This window comes from Mobula birostris, chromosome 16 (assembly GCF_030028105.1).
Source record: "Mobula birostris isolate sMobBir1 chromosome 16, sMobBir1.hap1, whole genome shotgun sequence".
In the NCBI taxonomy this organism is placed as follows: domain Eukaryota; kingdom Metazoa; phylum Chordata; class Chondrichthyes; order Myliobatiformes; family Myliobatidae; genus Mobula; species Mobula birostris.
The window spans coordinates 30,668,442-30,695,474 of NC_092385.1; the positions used below are offsets into that span (position 1 = coordinate 30,668,442).

General features: G+C 40.7%; 2 protein-coding genes across 3 annotated transcripts in view; one reads left to right on the plus strand and one right to left on the minus strand.

Moving 5' to 3' along the window:
* Window positions 1-3,762, plus strand: part of atxn7 (ataxin 7) — a 145,703-nt gene extending 141,941 nt beyond the window's left edge. For both annotated transcript variants that reach the window (XM_072280510.1, XM_072280511.1), the window contains one exon: window positions 558-3,762. In XM_072280510.1, coding sequence (XP_072136611.1) covers window positions 558-575 — 18 coding nt within the window. In that variant the 3' untranslated portion in view covers window positions 576-3,762. The remainder of the gene's footprint in view (window positions 1-557) is intronic.
* A 1,019-nt stretch (window positions 3,763-4,781) lies between these two features.
* The window catches only part of psmd6 (proteasome 26S subunit, non-ATPase 6), a 45,354-nt gene continuing 23,102 nt past the window's right edge, over window positions 4,782-27,033 (minus strand). The window contains exons 3-8 of the mRNA XM_072280512.1: window positions 26,234-26,379; window positions 25,191-25,410; window positions 6,569-6,677; window positions 6,199-6,367; window positions 5,178-5,255; window positions 4,782-5,076 (exon numbers count right to left, since the gene is read on the minus strand). Of these exons, the coding sequence (XP_072136613.1) occupies window positions 4,980-5,076; window positions 5,178-5,255; window positions 6,199-6,367; window positions 6,569-6,677; window positions 25,191-25,410; window positions 26,234-26,379 (819 nt within the window). The 3' untranslated portion in view covers window positions 4,782-4,979. The remainder of the gene's footprint in view (window positions 5,077-5,177; window positions 5,256-6,198; window positions 6,368-6,568; window positions 6,678-25,190; window positions 25,411-26,233; window positions 26,380-27,033) is intronic.

Here is a 27,033-nt window from a genome sequence, read left to right on the forward strand (position 1 = left end):
AGAAGTTATTACTTAGGGTAAGTGAGATGAGGTTTAGAGGGGAAGTGAGGAAGAATTTTTCAAATAAGGTGGATAAAATCTGGAATGCAGTATCTGAGTGGGGAACATATACTCTTACATTTAGTAGTAACTAGACTAATACTTGAATTAGTAAGGCATATATAAAACACAGTTCTGGTAAATGGGGTAACTCTAGGCGGGTAATCAGTAGTTAACATGGATGCGATGGGCTAAAGACCCTCTTTCTGTGCTGATTCTGATCTCTACAACTGTTGTGAGTTCCACTTTCTGTAGATCTGTCCAAATCACTTAGAAATAAAATGCCATTCCTTCACTGTTATTGAGTATAAATTCCGGAATTGCCTACAGCATGGAACTGTTGTGCTTTGGGGTGTCCCACCATCATCTTCCAAAGGGCAATTAATGCTGGCTTTATTTATTAATTCATTTTCAGTGTGCTTTCTTTAAGAGTAGGGATTGTTGTAAGCTAAATTAGGTAAGCAGTCTTCTAGTGTTTATATTGTGAATTTAATGATTGGACCGTTATTTTTTTTCAGCCAAAGGCTCGACCATGATAACAAATGTTCTTCTGGAAGAAACTGGACATCTTTTTTGAAAATTGAAAAATAGGCACTCTGAACTGCAAGAAGCCTTGGAGTTTTCTCAACTTCCCTTGTTCCTCAGGTCTGTGGACAGTAGAATCAAAATTGTATACAGGTTCAGAAGCCAAGTTTGTGGAAATGTCACTTTATGTGGTGGCACGTTTTAAATTGAATTGACATGGACATTATGGATAAAATTGGGCTTGCAGTTGTTCAAATCAGTATTAAGTATTAGGTACGTAGATAGAAGAATGACTACTGATCTGAGAATTATGCAAAGGTTCAGTTTTTAACTATTTACTGCTGATGGGTGCATTTGCTACAGTTTTGGATGTTGAACTGCCAAATGTTTAAGCATAATTACTATTTTAATGGGAATTCCATAGCCCCTTAACATCTACTGGAAATTTATATCACAGAGCAGATATGTTGTATTTATTTTTTCCAAGAGATGTGTGTACTTTGTCTACAGTTGAACTAAACAGTTGCCAAGTATGCTGACTTGTGTCAGGTTGATATTTTGATGTTTTTTTGTTAAATCCACAAATCTTGGCTTTTTTGTGCAGAAAATTGTGGAAATAAAATAACAACGGGAAGTTAGTCCAGCAAATGATTTGCTTATAGCGAGTACTTAAAAAAAAATTGTGTAAATTCTAACTAATCCCTGGCTAGAAATACAGCAGACTGGAGAGCTGGAAAAGGTTGCATCATGTAGGGACTACAGATGCACCAATTTTAAGTTTATGAATAAGACATTATGACGTGGATTTATTTTGTACTGTGTATATAGTACAAATTACTGGGGTTCGGTGGCATTTGCAGCCTGTTTTAAAAGGTGAGAGAATAAAATTTTAGTGTATGCTGCTTCCTCCCCTAATGGCTTATCAGTAGTCCACAATATTTTTTGCACTAATAGATTATATCCATACTCCCACTTTGGAATAAATTTTAATAAAAAGGGATGGTGTTGTAAGTTTGTCAAATAAACAAAAGATATGTTAAATCAGGGATTTCAAAATGAAATTGAAATGAAAATTTCCATGAAAATGTTTAAAATGACCACTTTAGTGAATATTTGCACACTTTTCAACATTTTCCCTGTTGGTCTAAAAATTGGGGAGCATATCAGAAGAAAGCAAATTTTTGCAATGTCAGCTTAGTGTTGTCTTTTTCTCCCAAATCTAGATTTTAGGACAAATTATGCACAGTCTGGAGAATGTGAGCATACACTAATACAGTTTGCCCAGTTAACCTTAATTTTTTTGTGGGCAGTGTAGTGAATTCTATATAAATTTTAAAAATATAAAATAGTGTATAGCTAAAATACTCTTAGAATCATTGTTGTATAAATGGCAGGAAAACAATAAAAGGAGCCACATTTTGCAGTTATTCACAGAACAGTTCACGCTGATAATAATGCCATTTCCAAAAGGCTATTAAGAAAATTCTTAAAGGAAAGAAAAATGCCCCTCTCTGCTGTAATAAATGGCACACCTTTTGCATCCAAGTAGATATTTTAAAACTGGCTTATACTGAAGCTAGCTTGTTCCTTTGGTACAGTTACCAATTGTAACTCTGTTTTCTTACCCCAATTTTCAACAAGCTAAGAGATAAAGTATGTCACAATTTTTGTACCTTTTATTTTGAATTTTCTTGTTTAATGGATTATACAAAAGTATGGAAATATCCCTATTTCAGAATGCATATTTTGTTAAAATTGTACATATTAAATATGTATTTTTGCACAGGTCATTTTCTTATATCCAGTTTTGGTACAATTTTGAAATCATCTGGTATTTATTTATTTAGGAATTAATAAATAACAGGTAAATGTACCTTATTGTTTAGATATTCACTGCCCAGTTAATGCAAAATACCTGCAGTACAAGATTTTTGGGGGCACTTTTTATAAAAACTTTCATCCATTTTGGAACTTGGGAGTGAAATGATTTATTTTTTGGAAGTGGGGGAGGGGAAGAGAAGAGAAGAGAGCCTCAAAACTATTTCACTAATATATATTCATTTGTTGTCTAACTCCCAGTGTAACAAAATCATTAATAAAAACCATCCCAGACCCATCTGAAAAACCACTTGAACATTTTGCAGCTTTTAGTCAAAAGTTAAAGTGCCTGATAGTTGCTTCAAAATGACTGTTTAAAATGAGCATTTAAAAATATTTAAATGTTCACTTTTGATTAGGAGCTTGGTTTTTTCCACCTAGTGAGTTCCTAATATTTCTTATTATGCTTAAACTTTAAAATAATTTGGAATCAGTAAATCTTTCACTTGTGAAATGAAACCAATTTTTGATTTGTATGTATATTTGTATGTGGTTATACCACCAGCCAAGAGCAAAACAAAAAGGCCTTTACATTTCTGTACCTTTGTTGAAATACCATGTTTTAAATAATTTTGACTATGAAAGAGGTCTAAAGCACTATTGATGTTCAGCTTGGCTCATTAAAATAATTGTACTTTTGAGCTTTACCCATGGTCCCATAGTATCTAATACTACTGGAATGTAAATATTCTCATCGTGACAATTTTGAAGGTGATGGTGCCTTTTTGAAAGGAAATATCTTGGATTTTGCTGAGTATCTCCTAAAGTTCTTTGTTGATTAAATAGGGTTAGAAAATGTTCCAGAAAATACAATGTCAACAGTATGTCTTCCCATAAAATAGTTCCTCAGCAAAACCTATACTCATACTGAAAATTCATGAGTTATTTTAAAATGCTGAGTTGATCATTTAGAACACAAGTATTCTTGTCTTAATAGGCACTCAAACCTGAACTGATTCAGGTTTATGTAAGGAATAAAACAATTGCAATGACAAAAGCAATAGAGACATGTGAAGAGTTTAACACTACACATCTCAAATGTGAATGTACGCCTGATAGCAAAGCATCTTGCTCCTGTTCTGAGCTTGGTTCTAAAAGCAACCTCCTGTGTAATAGTGTGAATAGTTTCAGAAGTACGCATAATGAAGCGCACTGGGTCACTATGGTATCAGCTGGACTTTGTGTTGCCTGCTGTATAATTCATGAACAAATGTCATGGGTCAGAATCTTTCGATATTTGAAAATGTATAGTCTATTTGTTTTGTAACAAGGTCTGTAAATAAAAATAATTTATACTGTTATTTATAACAAATCTAGTCTCTGTCTACTATTTGGGAATTAAAATACAAAATCTACTAAAGCCTTGACATGTTGATTTTAACCCTGATAAAGTGACAGTTTGGCTTGGGTAGGAAACTTAATTTATGGATCATTGCCTGGTACAATTTCATATTTTAGGATGGTCTGCTTTTAAAATTTAAATTAGGATGCTATGGTTCATTTGAAACTGCATATAAGATTTCTGCCATGTTCTCCTTTAAAATCCTGTTAATTCAGTCCAAGTGCAAAATGCTATTACATTAATATAGAGGATTCTGTTGTGTAGTTTAGTTTGAGAGATGAATGTAATGGTGGAGTAAAATTGCTGATACACTCCATTGACCACCTGCAAAAGGAAACTAATTTAGACATGGTCAGTAGTAAAGAAAGGAAATGGTTCTTTATCGGGGGATAAGGAATCTTTTGTGACCTTTAGGTTATCTTTTTAAAAAATTTAAACTCAAACTGTAGCTTTGGCTAAAATTGTTGCACATTAACTATTTTTTAAATTATTACTCAATGTGCCTTGCTATGCTTTTTGTAATATAACAATGTAATTTCCACACCTTGATCTTGTTGCTTTTCAACCCTCTTGCTTTGTATCATTTGTACTTGACTACATCACCTCATATTTAATATCATCCATTCTGCAAATAACATTTGTTAGTGCCATTTGCTTCTCTAACTTCAGAAAACTGCTGATATATACTTGATAGTTGCTGCCTAGAACCCAGTTTAGGCTCTTTTAATTTCCTCCATAAATTTGATTGAGAAGGGGAGGAAATTAACTGAAAAGCTGCTTACCCTCCTAAATGAGTTCTATGTTTGGACTCAAACATTATTTTATTAGATTGTAAAAAGTGATGTGTTTCAGCTATGTTTCAAAAGGTGTAAATAACACAGACCTAAATGATAGTGGGAAGAAAACTAAGGCAGTTGAAAACATTTAATTTCCCAGTACAAAATTTAAACACAATTTTAAAAATGGGAAATCAACATTTTAAAGTACTGGAGACAAATTTGAAAACAGGTGTTTATTTTATATACAGTTGCTCAAATTGTTTACACAGCCAAGTAAACTTTGAAGTCTGTCATACATAAAAGGTTAAACAATGGCACCAACTAAACCCATGATTTGTAAATACTAAGAGAAATAACTAGAACAATTCAGAAGCTAAATGGCCATTGTAGACAGTTATCATCATCCATTAAACAGATCACATATTTATTACTCGTGACAGTTTTTGGACTCTGTTCAATAGCAGATCTCCCTTCTTTATGGTTTCCTGGTACTGCCAGTTCTTACTGTCAGGCCTGTAATTAGTCAAAATTAACAATCAGGTCAGTAATACTTGCAAGTTAAAATATTGTAAGAAAAATTTGGTGAAAGCTTGTCAACTTTCTGTAACACATACCTGTTGGTTTCTACTATTTCATTCACCTTATCTATTTTACAATGTAGTCTACCAGCAGCAATGAAACGAGAGAGTTCCCTGTAAATCAAAAAGTTTTACTAACATTAATAAATATTGGAGAAAGTAACCACCCAGTATAAAACTAATCTTGAAGCAGTACCCTTAGTGGTATGCTTAATCAATATCTGGTGAGGAACAGGTCTTGGATTTAAGATCATTTTCAACTGATTTCATTATTCAGCAGCCTTGCACAGATGTTGAAGATTACTATCAATATTCTTATGAATGTTACCAAATGAGAGTTAAAGGTTACATGTCAAGAAGGCTTGATATATTCAAGGAAGTTAAATCAGACAAAATATTAAAATCATGTGGGTATTTAAAAGTAAAACAAAATGTCAGGATTTTTAACAGTGTAGAGGTCCCTCAAAGTTGCCACACAAATTGATAAAAGTTGCTGAGGAGCATGTGTTGGCCTTCATTAGTCACAGGATTGAGTTCGAGAGCAGCAAGGTAATGCTGCAGCTCTATAAAACCCTGAACACTTGGAATATTGTGTTTGTCTGGTTGCCTCATTATAGGAAGAATGTGGGAGCTTTAGAGAGGGTGCAGACATGTGCTATAATGCTGCCTGATTTAGAAAGCATGTCCTATATAAGGATAGGTTGAATGGGCTAGGACTTTCCTCATTGGAGCAGAGGAGGATGAGCATAAATCAAGTGGATAGTCAGACCCTTCCCCCACCCCCAGGCAGAAATGACTAATACAGGGTAATTGGGGGGGGGGGGGGGGGGGGGAGAAGAGAGGAGGAATGTCGGAGATAAGTTTTGTGTTTTACACAGTAGAACACCCTGCCAGGGATGGTTGAGGAGGCAGATAGATTAGGGACATTTAAGAAACTCAGACAGGCACATGGAGGGCCATAATCTTAGAGTAGGTTAAAACATCGTGGGCCCATACTGTGATGTTCAATGTCAGTAAAAGTTTCAATTCAATATACTCAAGATATAAAATTACTTACTGATCAATGAACTCAACACCAACACCAAAGGCTTCAGCCATGTAGGTAAGCGTTAATGAACGATATGATTCCAAGAGCTGACTATATGCTAAGATTCTCATTTCACGTACATAGTAGCGATAATGAGCAGCAAAGAGCCAGTCCTTTTTTAATTCTTGTTCTACTGTGGCTAAAGAGAAAAACACATTTATTAAGAATTTTTTTAATATGCACATAGAACATACACTACAAAAACTGACTAAAAATCATCTTTCATTGCGATAAACTTGTTACCAGTGAAGTTATTTTGATACTAACATTCTATATGCCTAACCTATAGTTTAAAAGTGGCTTTACTGTTTCCACAAAGCCAAAGGTAACAGGTACTCACCAAGAGACTGGAAGAAAACACCATATCGGCACTCATATAATGAAAACAGATATTGTCGGACTGCTGGAAGGCTATGCAGAACTTCAAGGATCTCTGCACCTTTGATGACCTAATTTAAAACAAAGTCTCAATTGAATTTCTCAACAGTTTGCATCACGCAGAATATGATGGGCTTCATGCAGGATTTATATCTTTTACATCAACCTCTCCTCGATACACTCAAAAGTCTTTCAATCTCTATTCTGAAAATATCAATTAATTAGAATCCACAGCCTTTGGTGTGAGGGCTCTTATATTTTCATTACCTGTGGAAGGAGTATATGTTTATATCAATAGTCTAGCTATAATTAAGAATGTGAGCTAGTTTTTAAACCAAGATTCACACTTTTGAATAATTTCATAACTTAAGTACTTCAATGATACATTTAGTCATTTATGGAAATAACCCTCAATTTAAATCCTTAATCATACTAATAAATCAACACTAATATGGAGATGGGGTGCCACCTGGGTTACAGCATAATGTTCTTTATTTTCATCCTCAGTTGATATTAAAAAATCCTCAATTGAGAAGTTAGTACTGTTCAATTAATTAAAAATGTAATGCTTACTAGAAAGAAAATTCCTACAAATTCAGATTATTGTATACTTAAAAACACACAAAAATCTAACTTAGTTCTGATACCCTCAGTTTGAAGTATGTTTATCTCTCCATAGCAAGTATCTGATCTGAATTATCTGTCAGTTTACTCTGTTGTTAGTAAAATCTATCAAATTTTGTCAACAGCTTTGTGATAGAGTGTAAGTGAAACTTCTTTAACAGAAAACAGTTTTGATAGGCTCTCCTACCTTACATTTTACACTCAATATAGTTTTGAAAATGTTCTTGAATTCTTTAATTATTGGTAATTAGCTGGAGAGTGGTCTATCGTGCTGCTTGAGGATGAACCATTACTGGGTCTTTCACAGCAGATAGTTATCATTTGCTATGCTACAGAATGCAGGTAGCAATTCTATCCACTGTCCATGTTATTTCTAAAAAGAATTATTCAATTAAGAATACTTTCCTGCCCCTTGCATTTCCTTCTGCCCCCAAATTATATAATTTTTAAAATTTTACTGTTTCCACAAAGCCAAAGGCAATACATGCCAAATTACAAGTCATTGTAAAATAAGTCACCTTTGTCTCAATTGCCAATTATCATGAATGTTTGCTAATTAGTTTCCATCCCTTCTGCAAATGGAATCATTTATTTATAACTCATATCAAATTCCTGATCAGGTTTGCACAGCCCTCGCTAATACACCCATGAAGGACTATAGGGAGCTTGCTAAAATGGCTGATAGTACTTATGCACCTTTGCCAGGCTGAGTGTAGACTATCAGCAGAGCCTCCAGAAGACTCATGCCTATGGCTCCAAACTGAACAATGCTAGGTCTGTGTTTTTACCACACACACTTTGGCATGAACGCCAAGAAGTACTGACTGCCATGCAGCTTTGACAGTGCTGGAGCATCAGGACACTGGAAGTCTGTGCCTGCCATGGACTCCAGTTGCCAGGGTTGGTGATTGTTCATTACAGTGTGCTGCCAGCATTGCCCATTGATTATAAGGCAGATTGCGATGGGCCACCAACAGCACCAGGAACCAGACTTATGGGACACGATGCGTGACACTGCTTCAGTGGACATCAACACACAGGGGGCCTTGTCTTGGCTGAAGTTGCTAGAAACTCTGCCAAAGGACTGTGAGTAGATCTTAAGAACTGTTAGGTTGAGGATGCAAAAAACACTGGGTCATTACCTGGACCCCCATTAAGTTTCCCTTGATGACTCTGGCTAGTGCATGCACCACCACATGTGAATTCACTTGCCTGCTGGGTGATTCTCAAGCCTCAGCAAGCCCACATTTTCCGCTACAGACACAAAGAATGGGGTCGAGCACTACATTTCCATGACTGGCTCACCAGTCCACGCCTGTGCAAGTAGTCTGTACTCAGAAAAGCTGGTCAGCATGAAGGCTGAGTAGGCTGACATGGAAATGTTTGGCATTGGGTGCAGGTCAATTAGTCTTTGGGTTTCACCCTTCCACATAATCCCCAAGCCAGATGGTGGTTGCTGTCCATGTGGCAATTACTGCTGCCTTAGCAAGGCCACTACCTCCCCACCTTTACCTGTCCCACATATTCAAGGCTTTCTGGCACGTTTAGCCAGAAAGATAATTTTTTTCTAAAGGGCCACCACCAAATGCCTGTGTGCACTGATGACTTTCCCAAAACTGCTGTTATAACCCCATCTGGTCTATTTGGGTTTCTGCACATGCCATCTGGGCTGAAAAATTCCAGTGACTAATGGACTCTGTGTTAAAAGACTTTTTTCTGGACAGCATACTTGCGCCAGCTCATCCAAAGCCAAACACATCACATCTTCGCATACTTTTCATGGGCTATTTACCCTGCTGAATGTCATTTCGGGTTGCTTACTATTGACTTTCTTTGCCACTGCATCTCCACAGAAGTTATGACACCTCTACTGTCAAAAGCGCCACTATGGACTTGCCACAGCCCCACACTATCAAAACACAAAGTTTTTAGGTATGGTGAATTCCTATTACAGGTTCATTCTGTAAGCCGCTAAACTTATGCTCCCCTTACATAGTACTCTTATAGGCAGTGCTCCTAAATGTATGCTTAAGTGGTCACTAGACATGACAGAGCATTTGATGACGACAAACAAGCTTTTTTGAATGTGACCCTACTGATGCACCCAATCCCCAAATAGCCATCACTACCAATGCCTCAGACTATGCTGAGGTGCTGTGCAAGAACAGTTGGTTGGCGGCATGTGGCAACTGCTGGCTTTCATCTGGCATCCCCTCCTCGAGAGGAAGTTCAGCACGTTTGACTGTGAGCTTCTTGGTCTCTGTCCAGCTGTCTGCCATTTTCATTTTTGACTCTAGGTTTGGCATTTCACAGCACTTGTTAACCACAAACCTGTCAAGCACACGATGGCCAAAGCACAATGCCACCTGACCTACATTTTGGAATACACAACTGACATAATAGGACATAAAAGGAAAAAAATAATGCAATGGCTGATTGTTTCTCACGGCCTCCTGTTGATGCCATACACAGTGGAGCTGACTACGCTTGCATGGCATCCGAGTAAGCTACCGACCTAGAGGTCCAGGCTTACAGGTCATCAGTCAAGGGCCCGCATTTGGCTCACGTCAAGTTCAGAAACACAAGAGTTTCTTTCCTTGAGATGTGTCAACTGGTCGCTCTCACCCCACAGTGTCTGCAAACTGGAGGCTTAATGTTTTTAACTCCATTCACAGCCTTTCTCATCTGGGTGGGAAAGCTTCCCAGAAAGTGGGTGCTTTAAAATTTGTGTGGCACAGCCTTAGGAAGGACTCCACTACTGGAGTGCAGCTGATGACTGTCAGCAGATGAAAATTAAGTCATGCTTTGGCTCCATCAGCATCTTTCGAGGTTCCTGCACGATGGTTTGACCATTTCAATATGGAACTGGTTGGTCCTCTCCCCCCACCCCCAAGGTTTCATGCATCTCCTTACCATGGTGGACAGTACCACCAGGTGGCCAGAGGTTGTCCCCCTAGTGTCGATGACGGCTGAGAATGTGGCTTGGGCATTCATCAAAACTGGCTTGCCTTGTTCAGCACTCCATCTGATACTTCTTCCAACCGCGGTCCCCAACTCGCATCGTCCACATCTCAGCCGCAAAGACCCAGTACCACGCTGTTAAATTGCATCACACCGCAGCATTATCACCCACAGTCCAATGGCCTGTGTGAGTGGCTCCCTGACGGACGATCGTCTCCCGTGACTCCTGCTGGGGCTCAGAATGGCTCCAAAATAGGATTTGCAGTCCTCTGCAGCTGAGTTGGTGTACAGGCAGCCCCCCGTTTCCTTCCCACTCTCGGTCCACAATTGAGACCCATTATCAGAATCAGGTTTATCATCACTCACATACACCATGTTGTTTGTGTGACAGCAATACAGTACAATAACTAAAATTACTACAGTACTGTGTAAAAGTTTTTGGCACCCTAACTATATACATCAGCGGTCTCCAACCACCGGGCCGCAAAGCATGTGCTACCGGGCCGCGAGGAAACGATATGAGTCAGCTGCACCTTTCCTCATTCCCTGTCACAGCCACTGTTGAGCTTGAACGCACGCGAGGTCATTACCCACGCATCATCCACGTCAGCGCGGGAAGGAGATCAACTCCTTGAGCTTGCAAATGACGGCGGGCTGAAAAGTATGTTTGACATAACATCTCTGCCAGCATTCAGGATCAAAGTCAAGGCTAAATATCCTGAGATACCCACGAAAGCACTGAAAACATTGCTTCCATTTCCAACATCATATCGCTGCAAAGCGGAGTTTTCTGTAATGAATGCAACGAAAACTAAATTGCGAAATAGACTGGACATAAGGAACCCCCTTCGAGTATCGCCGTCTCCCATCACCCCTCGATAGGACCGTCTTGTTGCAGGGAAACAAGCCCAGGGCTCCTACTGATTCAGCGATATTGGTGTGTTGCAATGATTTTATATGTTCATACGGGGAAATTATGTGCTATGTGTTTAATACCCAAACGTTACTTAAAATGTTATGATGCTATTGACATTTAAGTGACTTATATAACCATACAACGATTACAGCACGGAAACAGGCCATCCCTGCCCTTCTAGTCCATGCCGAACGCCACTCTCACCTAGTCCCACCGACCTGCACACAGCCCACAACCCTCCATTCCTTTCCTGTCCAAATACCTATCCAATTTTTCTTTAAATGATAATATCGAACCTGCCTCTACTACTACTTCTACTGCAAGTTCGTTCAACACTTACTTCAGGCTCCTCTGTCCTCCCCTGATAATACTTATCACTATATTCATGCGAGGAAAATATGCGTTGTGTGTTTACTATTAAGTTTGTTAGATAAACCCTTTTAGAAACGAAATTGAGTGTATTAGCCACTTATCACCTATATTCCGATCGTGATTAACAGCCCCCCCAACAGAATTGCCAAAAATGATTTGTAGAAAAAAATCGGCACGTATCACGCATGCGCACTAGTGCCCGCGCAAGGCTTCATGGTCATTGTAGTCTTACTCGGGGTAAACACAACATATTTGACCGCTACTCTTGTCCGATAGCAACCCTACCAGCACCCCCCCCCCCCCCCACCCCGGGTCGGCCAGTCCGCAAGAATATTGTCAATAATAAACCGGTCCACATTGCAAAAAAGGTTGGGGACCCCTGATATACATGAACCCAAGACTTTCATACAGTACTGTACTTCATCATGGCATACAGCATTCTTGGGTTCCATTTGACCCATGTTTCACATAACTTGTTTTTGTCTGCCATGATGCACATCAACACTTTATGAAGGCTTGTTCCATGTTTTGGAATGGGGTGAAAAGTATTTTATTGTAGACAGGAACGGTTAGCCCAATGTATTTCTCTAGATCACCTTAAACTAGACCACCAAGACCTGATGGGTCCACTATGAAACCCCCAGATCACAACATGACCATATGCGTGTCATAGAACATAGAATAGTACAGCACAGTACAGGCCCTTCGGCCCACAATGTTGTGCCGACCCTCAAACCCTGCCTATATAAGCCCCCTCCTTAAATTCCTCCATATAACTGTCTAGTAGTCTCTTAAACTTCACTAGTGTATCTGCCTCCACCACTGACTCAGGCAGCGCATTCCACGCACCAACCACTCTCTGAGTAAAAAAACCTTCCTCTAATATTCCCCTTGAAGTTCTCACCCCTTACCTTAAAGCCATGTCCTCTTGTATTGAGCACTGGTGCCCTGGGGAAGAGGCGCTGGCTATCCACTCTATTCCTCTTATTATCTTGTACACCTCTATTATGTCTCCTCTCATTCTCCTTCTCTCCAAAGAGTAAAGCCCTAGCTCCTTTAATCTCTGATCATAATGCTGTTACGTACCCCGTAACTGGGTTGCCAAACCAGCAGAAATGGACCACTTAGTTGGAGTCTGGATTACTGGAACTAAGAAAGTTTTATTAAAGAAATTAGCAACACAGTACTCTAATCAAAAGGATATAAATGCAACAGTTTAGCAATGATAAAACACACATGTACACAGATCTAGGACAATAGGATCAATCAAGCTCTATTGCAGTCTAGGGGTAAATGATCAGTTTCAAGTGACGCAAGGTTCAGTTCAATTTAGTTCAGTTCAGTTCACAGTAATCGCTGTTGTGCCGTTGGGGCGGGGAGAAGAGAGAGAGCGAAAGCGAATGAATATTCAAAACGGATTCCAAACAGACCTTCGATATTCCTTGCAGTTAGCTTTCGGGCGAGCCCTTTGTAATTTCTTCTGAGGTCACCGACTGTGACCCCTCCGTTCCAGATACGATCGTTCTTCTGCTGTGAACCCAGCACCCAGGCAAGGGCAGACACACCCACACCGGGTTCCCGCCCGACCGTATCTTTCTACCCTGTGCGTCTATGGCTGGTCCCGCAACCAGACCTCCAAAACTCCCACCAACTTGTGGGGGCACACCGCTTCCAGGGTCTCGTTACCTCGTGGTGTCGTGTGTCTATTGCCTTAGCGAACCTGTCCCTTTTTATCCCCCTGCTGGGGTATCGCCTGTCCATCAAACTTCAAACAGTTCAGGGTTCAAAGCCACCGGTCTCTGACAATACTCGGAACTGTGTCTCCTTTTCGTTAATCCCTCTCGTCTCTCATTAACATTTCTGAATGTTTCCCCATTGTCCTCTTCTCGGCATCAATCTTCTGATAATTTGGTCTGTCGTCACAATGCATACTTTCTAAACCAGGCAGTATCCTGGTAAATCTCCTCTGTATCCTTTCCAATATTTCCACATCCTTCCTATAGTGAGGTGACCAGAACTGGACACAGTACTCCAAGTGTGGCCTAACCAGAGTTTTATAGAGCTGCATCATTACATCGCGAATCTTAAACTCTATCCCTCGACTTATGAAAGCTAACACCCCATAAGCTTTCTTAACACCCTATCCATCTGTGAGACAACTTTCAGGGATCTGTGGACATGTACCCCGAGATCCCTCTGCTCCTCCACACTACCAAGTATCCTGCCATTTACTTTGTACTCTGCCTTGGAGTTTGTCCATCCAAAGTGTACCACCTCTCACTTCTCTGGGTTGAACTCCATCTGCCACTTCTCAGCCCACTTCTGCATCCTATCAATGTCTCTGCAATCTTTGACAATCCTCTACACTATCTACAAAACCACCAACCTTTGTGTCGTCTGCAAACTTGCCAACCCACCCTTCTACCCCCACATCCAGGTCGTTAATAAAAATCACGAAAAGTAGAGGTCCCAGAACAGATCCTTGTGGGACACCACTAGTCACAATCCTCCAATTTGCATGTACTCCCTCCACCACCACCCTCTGCCTTCTGCAGGCAAGCCAATTCCAAATCTACCTGGCCAAACTTCCCTGGATCCCATGCCCTCTAACTTTCTGAATAAGCCTACTGTGTAGAACCTTGTCAAATGCCTTACTAAAATCCATATAGATTACATCCACTGCACTACCCTCATCTATATGCCTGGTCACCTCCTCAAAGAACTCTATCAGACTTGTTAGACACGATCTGCCCTTCACAAAGCCATGCTGACTGCCCCTGATCAGACCATGATTCTCTAAATGTCTATAGATCCTATCTCTAAGAACCTTTTCCAACAGCTTTCCCACCACAGATGTAAGGCTCACTGGTCTATAATTACCCGGACTATCCCTACTACCTTTTTTGAACAAGGGGACAACATTCGCCTCCCTCCAATCCTCCAGTACCATTCCCGTGGACAACGAGGACATAAAGATCCTAGCCAGGGGCTCAGCAATCTCTTCTCTCGCCTCATGGAGCAGCCTGGGGAATACTCCGTCAGGCCCCGGGGACTTATCTGTCCTAATGTATTTTAACAACTCCAACACCTCCTCTCCCTTAATATCAACATGCTCCAGAACATCAACCTCACTCATATTGTCCTCACCATCATCAAGTTCCCTCTCATTGGTGAATACCGAAGAGAAGTATTCATTGAGGACCTCGCTCACTTCCACAGCCTCCAGGCACATCTTCCCACCTTTATCTCTAATCGGTCCTACCTTCACTCCTGTCATCTTTTTTCTTCACATAACTGAAGAATGCCTTGGGGTTTTCCTTTACCCCACTCGCCTCATGCCCCCTTCTTGCTCTTCTCAGCCCCTTCTTAAGCTCCTTTCTTGCTTCCCTATATTTCTCAATAGACCCATCTGATCCTTGCTTCCTAAACCTCATGTATGCTGCCTTCTTCCACCTGACTAGATTTTCCACCTCACTAGTCACCCATGGTTCCTCCACCCTACCATTCTTTGTCTTCCTCACTGGGACAAATTTATCCCTGACATCCCGCAAGAGATCTCTAAACATCGACCACATGTCCATAGTACATTTCCCTGCAAAAACATCATCCCAATTCACACCCGCAAGTTCTAGCCTAATAGCCTCATAATTTGCCTTTCCCCAATTAAAAATTCTCTGTCCTCTCTGATTCTATCCTTTTCCATGATAATGCTATAGGCCAGGGAGCGGTGGTCACTGTTCCCCAGATGCTCACCCACTGAGAGATCCGTGACCTGACCCGGTTCATTACCTAGTACTAGATCTAGTATGGCACTCCCCCTGGTCGGCCTGTCCACATACTGTGACAGGAATCCGTCCTGGACACACCTAACAAACTCTGCCCCATCTAAACCCTTGGAACTAATCAGGTGCCAATCAATATTAGGGAAGTTAAAGTCTCCCATGATAACAACCCTGTTATTTTTGCACCTTTCCAAAATCTGCCTCCCAATCTGCTCCTCTGTATCTCTGCTGCTACCAGGGGGCCTATAGAATACCCCCAATACAGTAACTGCTCCCTTCCTCTTCCTGACTTCTACCCATATTGACTCAAAAGAGAATCCTGCTACATTACCCACCCTTTCTGTAATAGTATCCCTGACCAGTAATGCCACCCCTCCTCATCTTTTCCCACCCTCTCTATCCCTTTTAAAGCACTGAAATCCAGGAATATTGAGAATCCATTCCTGCCCTGGTGCCAGCCAAGTCTCTGTAATGGCCACTACATCATAATTCCATGTATGTATCCAAGCTCTCAGTTCATCACCTTTGTTCCTGGTGCTTCTTGTATTGAGGTATACACATTTCAGCCCTTCTACCTTACTGTCTTTACACCGTTTATTCTGCTTCTCTTTCCTCCAAGCCTCTCTGTATGTTAGATCTGGCTTTACTCCATGCACTTCTTTCACTGCTCTATCGCTCTGGGTCCCATTCCCCTCGCAAATTAGTTTAAACCCTCCCGAACCATGCTAGCAAACCTACCTGCAAGGATATTGCTCCCCCTCGAGTTCAGGTGCAACCCATCCAATCTGTACAGGTCCCACCTTCCCCAGAAGAAATCCCAATGATCTAAAAATCTAAAACCCTGCTCCCTGCACCAATTCCTCAGCCACGCATTCAACTGCCATCTCCTCCAATTCTTACCATCACTGTCACGTAGCACTGGCAGCAATCCTGAGAACACCACCCTTGAGGTACTGTTCTTCAGCCTTCTGCCTAGTTCCCGAAACTCACACTTCAGGACCTCATCCCTCTTCCTGCCTATGTCATTGGTCCCAACATGCATCACGACTTCTGGTTGCTTTCCCTCTTGTACCAGGATGTCGTGCACCCGGTCACAGACATCCCGGACCCTGGCACCCGGGAGGCAACAAACCATGCGGGTGTCCTTCTCATGTCCACAAAATCTCCTGTCTGCTCCCCTGACTATAGAGTCTCCAATGACGACAGCTCTCCTCTTCTCCGTCCCACCCTTCAGCACCACAGCGTCAGACTCAGTGCCGGAGGCCCTGCCACCGTGGCTCACACCTGGTCCGTCGTCCCCACCAACAGTATCCAGGGCGGTAAACTTATTATTCAGGGGAATGGCTACAGGGGTGCTCTGCACTACCTGTCTGCTCACCTTCGCTTTCCCCCCTCTGACTGTCACCCAACGACCTGCTTCCGACAGCCTAGGTGTGACTACCTCCCTGTAGCTCTCATCTATGACTGCCTCATTCTCCCTTATGAGTCGAAGGTCATCCAGCTGCTGCTCCAGATTCTTTACACGGTCTTCCAGATTGCCCAGCTGTATGCACTTCTGGCAGATGTGACTCTGCAGGAGAGGGGCATTCCCCCAAGACCGCCACATCTCACATGAGAGGCACATCACCGTCTCAGGAGACATTGTAAAAATTAACTGCGAGCTAGCTTGTTCTCCGCCTCTGGACGAGCGAGAGGCACCTGCTGTTACTCCAACCAAGGTACATAGGATCCAAGCCAGGTGGCTCGTACAAGCTCTAGACAGACTCACAATGTTGGCTTTAGTGAATTTTAGGGTGGGGGAAACCATTACAGGGTAACATAGTGGGTGACAAATGACACATATTGTTCATAATAGAATCTGTTTTACATCATTCACAAACAGCGTCATTGAGTTGGATTCATTTTAAGAGACAGTGTCTGATGCAGTGATGTCAGTGTAAGGTGACTGCTTTTGGTTTGTTCGTAATGGAAGGGCTGCAGCAACTGATAAGTACATAAAATTACTCTTGCATGTTTTATTCATAAAATCCTACACGGAGACGGAGATAGTCCTTTGATGAGGCAGAGATTCAGATAAACCTCCTCCATGTTTGTCTGCTGCATTTGACGCTCTTGTTGTGGTCTCTACATCAACTAAACTAAGTGCATTCTAGTTCACTGTTTTGCTCAGCACTTGCACACTGTTCAGAATTGTCATCCTAAGCTCCTGGTTGCACACAGTTTCAGTTCCCCATTCCCACAACAGCCTGTTTGTGCTTGGTCCAATGAAAATTAGGACATCCCCTCATGTTCTGCATATGTGGTCATAAGTCAATGGTATGAACATTGAATTTTCCAGATTTAGGTAACCTTTTATTTCTTGAGTTCCCCTCTCACCCTCCTTCTCTTCCACCTCTGGTCCTCCCACCTCTGTTCCCTTTCCCATACCCTCCCTCCTCTATCACCCATTTTCATCTTCTTCCTGGTTCCATCCAGCTACTCCAGAACATTTCACCCACTGGATCGGATCCCCTTCCAATCTTTCCATCTGCCCTCATCTCCCTTGTTTATCAGAATACAAAACTTGTAGCCTTTGCATTCCTGCTTACCCTTCTTGTCACCATCTTTAAATTTTCTCCCCTCCACTCCCCAGCCTGGCTCCCATCTATGTACCTATCCAAGTCACATACTTGTTGTACATTATATCTGAAAGAACAAAACTCTGCTCAACAACAAAATGTTTTCTCAGTTAACTGCTGGATCATCAGCTAGCAATGTAATGTCCAATTAAAGACCTAATGTGTTCAAACTAGCCTTGCCAAATGAATCAGTGCCTGAATACCAAGTCCACATTTAATGGAGTGGTCAATGGTATATCATTAAACCATGTCCAGCTTGACCAGATGCAGTTATATCTAATAGTTATCCTTGGATCTAGACTAAAATACTTTGATGCCAACTGGTGTCACCTCAATTTGCACCCTTTAAGTTCAAATGTTTGCAGCAGCTTGCCCTTATCCAGAACTGGGATTAATGTATCAATCCTCTTGTTTCCATGAATTTATCCCACTAAATCTTTGCACCGATCTCCATCCTTGCCATAATCTGAGCCCTTGTACATCTGACTCTGTATTCTTGTACATGCTTTGTGGAATTCTCTCCTAAACTCTTCCATCTACCTTTTTAACAAAACACATCTTTTTTCTACATTTTTTTGTTTATCCTACTATCGCCTGACATTATTTATCAATCATTCCACCATCTTCTCCTTTTGTAGTTGATACCTATATTTATCTTGTCTTTTTGCTGTAGATCATTTTACTGTTTTGCATTTCCTATAAACTGGACAAAGGGCATATGTCCCAATTACAATGCATATTCTCCCATAATCTTCAACTAATGGCCCTGTGTATGGATCATAACAACAATTACAGAAAAGCAGTTAACACTGCATTTAAATTTAGCCCAGATTGAGGACCAGCTTTAGGTGGGTGATAAATGGAAACAGCTTAGCAAAAGAACATTTGCAGATGGAGCCCGGTTGGGGTGAGGGAGAATAAAAGGTAGAGACAGGAAAGATAAGCAAAGATAGGAATGCAAAGGCTACAAGTATTGTATTCTGATAAATAAGGGATGTGGGCAGATTGAAAGTGAACGTTCTGGAGCAGCTGGATGGAACCAGGAGGAAGATGAAAATGAGTGACAGAGGAAATAGGGTATGGGAAAGGGAGCAGTGATGAGAGGACTAGAGGTGGATCAGAAGGTGGTCCAGGTGGCAAAATAATAGTATGTCATTGAATAGATGGGCCAAAGAGCCCGTTTCTGTGCTGTAATGTTCTATGACTTTACCTTAGCAATTAGCAAAATAATCAGGTTTATAGATTTTTGCCTTCTCTTCAAAGTAAGCGATGAGTGCCTAGGTAAGATTTTCCCTGTACTAGAAGGCACTCCCAGAAGATGGTAACCAGGTGAATAAGATACTTCTCACTGTGTCATGACAATGTGGCTCAGTCGTAAACATATTTCACCTCCCATTTCCTACACCAGTCATCCCATTAGATGTACCATAATATACTATTAGGAACTCGATTAAGATAACACATCATTATTCTCATAAGACTCTGAGTCAAAGTTAGACCAGACTGGGCAAGATTTAAATGCACAGTGCCAACTGCTTTTCTGTACTTATTATGTTAATACATATTTACTAACTACTGGCAGTTACCCGTGCTTTCCTTACAATAATTCCTTTCAGAGTACATCAATGTTTGAAGGAGACAAAGGATCTAAAATTGTTGCAAAGCCGAAACAGGAAGAAATTATTTACATTTACATAGCTGTTTACATTATTAGGATATCCCAAAGTATTTCATAAGCAATGGATTACTTTCCAAAATACAGGCAAGCCCCATGTTATGACCATCTGGGCAGTCAAAATTTATTGTTACACAATTCATTATCTAAAAATTGGAGATACGGAGAAAATTACTTTTTCCTCGTGCTTCTTGACACATGTGCAGATGACAATGGTTCGCAGTACAGGAAATTGCAGCATGGACTGTTTCTGAGGAATGCAAACTCACCACCCCCACCCTGTAAATCCAAATGTAGAATTTTGCCTATATAGTCCCGTCTAATGGGAAAATGTGGCAAATAATTTGATCAGAGCAATGTCACAAAAAGTAAACAACCAGAACAATCTTTATAGTAGCATGTTGCCAGAAAACCAGATTAATCCTATATTAATTTCATCTACATCTGTAACTAACCTATATCCTGTTGCATCCTATGACATCCTTCTCCATTCTGAACTTTGTGTCATCTGCAAATGGCTAATATCTACACAAGAACTTGGGAATTTGAGCTGATTTCAAACATAAAATGGTCTTATTTAACCTACATTAGAAACAACATATTCTGGCTCCTGATGTAGGGCAGGAACAAAAAACTCGACTGAAGATCAAAGATATGAACACAGAATACTACAGCAGGAACACTCTCTGAACCACCACACCAGCGCAGATGATGATGCCAATACATTCATTTGCCTGCACACGGTTCATTTCTCTCTATTCCCTGGATGTTCAATCTTAAACACTGCTTTCCTATCTGCTTTTACTACCTCCCTCAGCAGCATCCTCCAGTGCCTAATATTATCTATGCTTTTTTAAAAACACTGCCTCACAAATCTCATTTAAACTTTATTTCATCTAAAACCTCTGCCTTCTAGTATTTGTCATTTCCATCCTGGAGATGGAGACACTGGCTACACTATGTCTCTCATAATTTTAGTTGGGGTCTATTGGAGAACTTCACACCTTCACTGGAAACCAGTAACATACTAGATGACTAGATGTAAATATGGTCTCCCTTTTCAAGGGAGATAGCAATGAAAAGTGTGGTAATAATAAACCTGTGTTCCTATTAACAATGGCAGGGAAGATGGTAGGGAAAAATCTGTGGGAGTGGATTAATCACTTAGAAAAGTAATGACTACATCAGATACGAGCAGATCCTGTATATCCAATTTCATTTAATTCTCTGAAGAGTTAAAGTGTATCAATAAGGGCAGGGCAGTAGATGTGATTTACATGGATTTTAGTAAAACCTTTTACAAGATTCCACACAGAAGACAGGTTCAAAAGGTAGGGCTCTTGGAATCCATGGCAAGTTCACAAATTGGATTCAAAATTGGTTTGGCAATAGAATACAGAGAGTGAGATGTTTTTGTGACTGGATCTCAGTGACCAAAAGTGTCCTAGAAGGATCGAAGCTGGGACCTTTACCATTTGTAATGTGCATGCAATTTGGAAATGACTATCGGAGGCAAAATCAGTAAGTTTGTGAATGACATAATTGATAATGATATGGAGGATAGTCTTAAACTGTAAAGAGATGTTGGTGAAACAGGCTGAAAAATGTTAGGTGAAGAGATCCCATTGATTGATGTGGACAAGTTAGTCCAAAAGGCCCACTTTCATCCTGTGCAATTTTATACCCTCTAAAGTTAGAGAGAACAAAAAAAAATTGAAGTCTGTCCAACCTCTCCTTGTAGCTTCATGCTGTATTCAGGCAACATCTTAGTGAATCTTTTCTACACCTATTCCAAAGCCACCATGTTTTCATCAGTTTGCTGCTTGGAAATCCAAATGTGGGCTAACTAATTTAATGCAGATGCAATATGACCTCCCAGTTTTTATAATCCCAGTCAGTTGGGGACGAGAGGTCAGGGTGAATGTAGACTTGGGGGGAAGGAGATGGGGGTCAGGATTCAACACTGAGGGCTCAAAGTTCAGAAGCCACCTGGGAGACAAAGTTTGCAGGACTGGAGATTGAGGACCAGTGATCCCCACAGTCCTCAAGTCCTGGAGTTGGAGCCCAAGGTCAGTGAGTCCGTAGTTTGGAGGCACAAAGTCTATTGGCAGGTCTTGAGGTCGGTAGCCTATGATCAAGTAGTCCTGGGGTCGAAAACCAGAGGTCAGTGATCGGAGACTGCAACTAGGAGGTCAAAGTCCTGTCACTGGCAAGTCTTGGGATTGATACCCAGAGACTGACGAAGTCCAGAGGTTGGAGGCCCAATGTCAGTGAGTCTAGGCAAGGGACTGGAGATTGGAAGCCTGGTGGTATGAGTCTGAGAGTCCGGGGCCAAGGACTATAGGTGGGAGGACCAGTGGCAGCCTGACTGTATGTGTGAGTGGGTGGGTGGGAAGAGGGTTGGGGCTACTTGTGTTGTCTGGCTGAACCTTGTGAACATGCTACGTCGGTACCAGAATGTACGGCAACACTTGATAGTGTTGGTTGTTCGATGGAAATGACACACTTCACTGTATGTTTTGATGTTCAAGTGATAAATAAATAAATAAAGCTGATAAAGGATGAAGGCATCTTGACTTCATCGTCTATTCACCTGTGTTGCTGCTTTCACAGGAGCACAGATTTGCACTCCTAAGTCCCTCTACACATCAGTGCTTTTTGGGATCCACAAGTCAGTAAGACATAGGAGCCCATCGAGTCTGCTCTGCCAATCCATCATGCCTGATTTATTATCCTGCTTAACACCATTCTCTAGCTTTCTCCCTGTAACCTTCGACGCCCTGACGAATGAAGAACCTATTAACCTCTACATTAAATATACCCAAATATATTCCACAGCTGTCTGTGGCAATGAATTCCACAGATTCACCACCCTCTGGCTAAAGAAATGCCTTCTATTCTCTGTTCAAAATAGACGTCCCTCTATTCTGAGGCTGTGTCCTCAGGCCCTGGACAAGCCTACTATAGGAAACATCCTCTCCACATCCACTGTAGGCTTCATAATATTCCATAGGTTTCAATGAGATCCACCCCTTCATTCCTCTAAGCCCAGAACCATCAAATGCTTCTTATACATTAACCCTTTCATTCCTGGACAGTACCACAGCATTACAGCAGTAAAGCCAGGACCAACAGGCTACGGGACAGCTTCTTTCAACAAGCCATTAGACTTCGAAATTCGCATGTCTGTACAGTGCAATGGAGTCATAATGCAAAGATTTTAACTCCCTCATGTTTTGGGATTTATGTAAGATTTAAATAAATTCTAATTCTTCCTTCTTATGAACCCCTTCTGGACCCTCTCCAATGCCAGCACATTTTTTCCTTAAATAAGGGGCCTAAAACTGCTCACAAGGCTCTAAGTGCAGTCTGACCATTGCCTTATAAAGTCTCAGTATTACATCCTTGCTCTTATATTCTAGTCCTTACAAAATGAATGCTAACATTGCATTTGCCTTCCTTACCACAAGTTCAACCTGCAAATTAACCTTTAGGAAACCCTGCACAAGGACTTCAAGTCCCTTTGCACCTCTGATTTTTGAATTTTCTCCGTTTAGAAAACAGTCTATGCCTTTATTCCTTTATCAAAGTGCATGACCATACACTTACCTACAATATCTTTTTATCTTGTTAAGCAGCCTCATGTGCAGCACTTTGTCAAAGGCCTTCTGAAAATCCAAGTAAAACAACATCCACTGACTCTTCTTTGTCTCCCCTGCCTGTTATTTCCTCAAAGAATTCCAACAGATTTGTCAGGCTAGGTTTCCTCTTAAAGAAACCATGCTGACTTTGGCCTACTTTATCATGCAGCTCCATATACCCCAAAACCTCATTCTTAATAATGGACTCCAACATCTTTTAACCATTGAAGTCAGGCTAACTGGCCTATAATTTATTTTCTTCTGCCTCGCACCATTCTCAAAGAGTAGAATGACATTTGCAATTTTCCAAAGCTCCACAACCATTCCAGAATCTAGTGAAAAATCATTACTAATGCCTCCACAATCTCTTCAGCCATCTCTTTCAGAACCCTGGGGTGTAATCCATCTGGTCAGTGACTTATCTATCTTTAGACATTTCAGCTTTCCAAGCACCTTTTCCTTAGTAATAGCAACTACACTCACTTCTACCTCCTGACACACTCGAATTTCTGACAAATAGCAAGTGTTCTCCAGTGAAGACTGACGTAATATACTTAGGTTCATCTGCCGTTTCTTTGCCATCCATCCCCATTACTATCTCTCCTGTGTCATTTTCCAGCAATCGAATATCCATGCTCATCTCTCTTCTACTCTTAATATATCTAAAAAACTTTTGGTATCCTCTTTGATACTTTTGGTTAGCTGAACTTCGTATTTCACCTTTTGTCTCCTTATGGTATTTTTTTTTTTACTATTGCTATTGGTTTTTAAAAGCTTCCCAATCCTCTGCTTTTTACTGTATACTTTATTCATACCTGCCAGCTGGTGGCATTGTGGCATCAGTGATGGACTTTGGGACGGAAGCTCCCGAGTTCAAATCCAGCCAGCTCCTGTGCACGCTTTCCATCCGTGCTGGGTTGAGCGTCGAGCTAGCAACTCAACCTCGTAAAAAAGAAATTGCCTGCTACAGCAACATCAACAGCAAAAAGTTGATGGCCTATGCTCTCTCGTGAGTTTAAAGGCAATTTCTCTTCTCTTCTCTTCTTACTCTTACATCTGCACCCCCAACATCAACATTTCACTTGTCCGGATTAAACCCTATCTGCTATTTCTCTCCCAAATTTCCAAATGACCTCTTGATAACTTTCCTCACTATTCACAACTTCATTAATCCTATCATCTGCAAATTTACTAAGCAGACAACCAACATTTTAATTCAAATAATTAACATGTATTACATAATATAGAAGTCCTAGCTCTGATCCTTGTGTAATACCAGTGGTCACAGACCTGCACTCAGAAACACAGACCAGGACCATTGTGCCTTTGAAGCCAAATTTGGATCCAGTTTATCAACCTATTGTGCAACTCATACAATTTAATCTTTTGGATCAGCCCACCATGAAGGAGCTTGTCAACTGCTTAACAGACATCCACGTAGCCATGCTGACTATCCCTATTAAGTCCAAACTTTACCAATTGTGCATAAAACTTGTCCCAAGAATCTTCTCCAATAATTCTCAAGTCTGAGCAGCTTACAATTTCCAAGTTTTCCCACTGCACGTCTTCACCGAAGGAATAATATTACCCACAGGTGAGGCACCAGAAGACCAGAGGATACAACTATCTCTGTCAAAGCCTCAGCAACATCATCCTTGCTTTCCTCAGTATTGGGAGTTTGATTCCATAACGCCCTGGGTATTATTCACCTTGATGTTTTGCGAGACATCCAACACCACAATCTTTTTAATACTGACATTACTTAGATACAATTTTGGCCAGCCCAACACCACACATGTTAAAACAGAGCACAGACTTAAGATGGACAATACCTTGGAGTTAAGGAGATCAGAAATTCTCCAAAGTAAAATACCAATGGCTAATGTCAATGGTTGATGTTAATGTTGATTCCTTAACAACTTCTCGCATACATATCCATAAAAATGCATCGACAAAACAATCTAATTTAAATTATTACACTATCATATTACTTACCTTTTCTCGAAGGTCTGGCCGCTCCAATGCAATCATGCTGACGTAAACAGTATAAGTTACAAAGGTTTTATAATCCATGAGTTCATAAGAAGTGAATGTCGAGACAGTATCCAAGAATAGCTCTGCAGCCTGCTTGAAGTCTCGAACTGCTACACAATACATCCCTTGATAAACTTTCAGACGATTCCTTCTATCCCAGTCACCACCTTCTTCAATTAAACTGCAAAAGGGTACACATGAAATACACTTAAAAAATAAAATTTATTAGTTTTGGTTAATTCTTCAAATAAATTGCAAACATGCTTCCATGCTACATCAGAATTAAAATGACAATGCCACTGGTAATTATGGTTAATCTATGTCCATCAATTCACAACCCACAAAATAACAGTTAAGTTCAAACCATCTTACAAACATTTTGGGCTCTGTTGATTCCATCGGTGTTATTTTACTGATTAGCTTAAATAAGTTAAATTCAATATACTGCATGCAAATCTGCTGCATTACCTATCCAATTTATATCTCACACATGAATTCTAATCACAAACGAAACATTAAAACATTATGAATGTGATCGTCTCTCATGATTGCGATACAGAACAATATTGACATCCAAGTGTACAGCTCAGTGCCAAACACTGAATAGGAAGATAGGCCAAGGGACACACTACAGAATTCACATGAATTGAAGGAAAATGAACAGTTGCACATGAAGCAACTGCAACAAATGCTGGTGTGGCCATGGCTTGAGTGATTTTCCCGTGAGGATGACACAGAGACCCTGAACCCCAGGATACCACAGTAGTTTAGCAGTTAGTGTAACCCCATTACAGCACCAGCAACCTGCGTTCAATTCCATCGCTGTTTGGAAGGAGTTTTTGCATTCTGCCCGTGAATTTGTGGGCTTCCTCCAGGTGCTCTGGTTTCCTCCCAAATTCGAAAGATGTGACCAATTAACCTACGTACATGGGTGTAATTGGGTGGCAGAGGCTCGTTGTGGCAGAAGGGTCTGTTCTGTACTGTATCTCTTTTTTAAAAAGTACCTTTTAGCTTTTTCAATGTTACGTGTAATCAGATCATTATCCATGTAAAACAAGCCAATTCTCAGCAGGTAAAACACAATATCTAGGCGATGTCCCAGAGCAACAGTCTTGTCATATGTTTTTCGAAAGGCTGTCAAAGCACCCTCCTAAATAAAACAAAATAAAATCTGAGAATGAAGGCACTGACTCAAAATGGTTAGTAAAGTCACACATTGAGCAAGTTTAAACATTTTTCCACAATATCAGTTACTTACTTCAAAAGCTCCAAACAACTTAATATTTACCAAGTGACAAATATGAATAATATTCAACGCAACACACACAAAATGCAGGAGGAACTCATCAGGCCAGGCAGCATCTATGGAATAACGTACAGTCAACATTTTGGGCCGAAATCCTTTGGCAGGACTCTCTTGACTTGATTGAATAATATTCAACTCAATTATTTTCAAATAAATATGAAACCCAAGTAGGCAATAAAATTATAACCAGGTATATCAGGACTTATTAAACTATTTTTTCAATATTAAATTGGGGTTATATTTCAACCTCACATGATCCTGAAACCAACCAAAACAACAATCAAACATATGATACAGGTGCAGAGCATAATTCTTTAAATATAATGCAATGGTGACCAGAGAATATATTACAGTGATACTGGTTAATGGATAAATATTGGTTTAGACACCAGGTACACTTCAAATACTGCCTATAACTTTTGTCTAAGGAAGGAGACAGAGCTTTGTTTAAAGGCAACACTCCTGGCAGTCCAGTGGCTCCTCGGTTCCACATCCAGA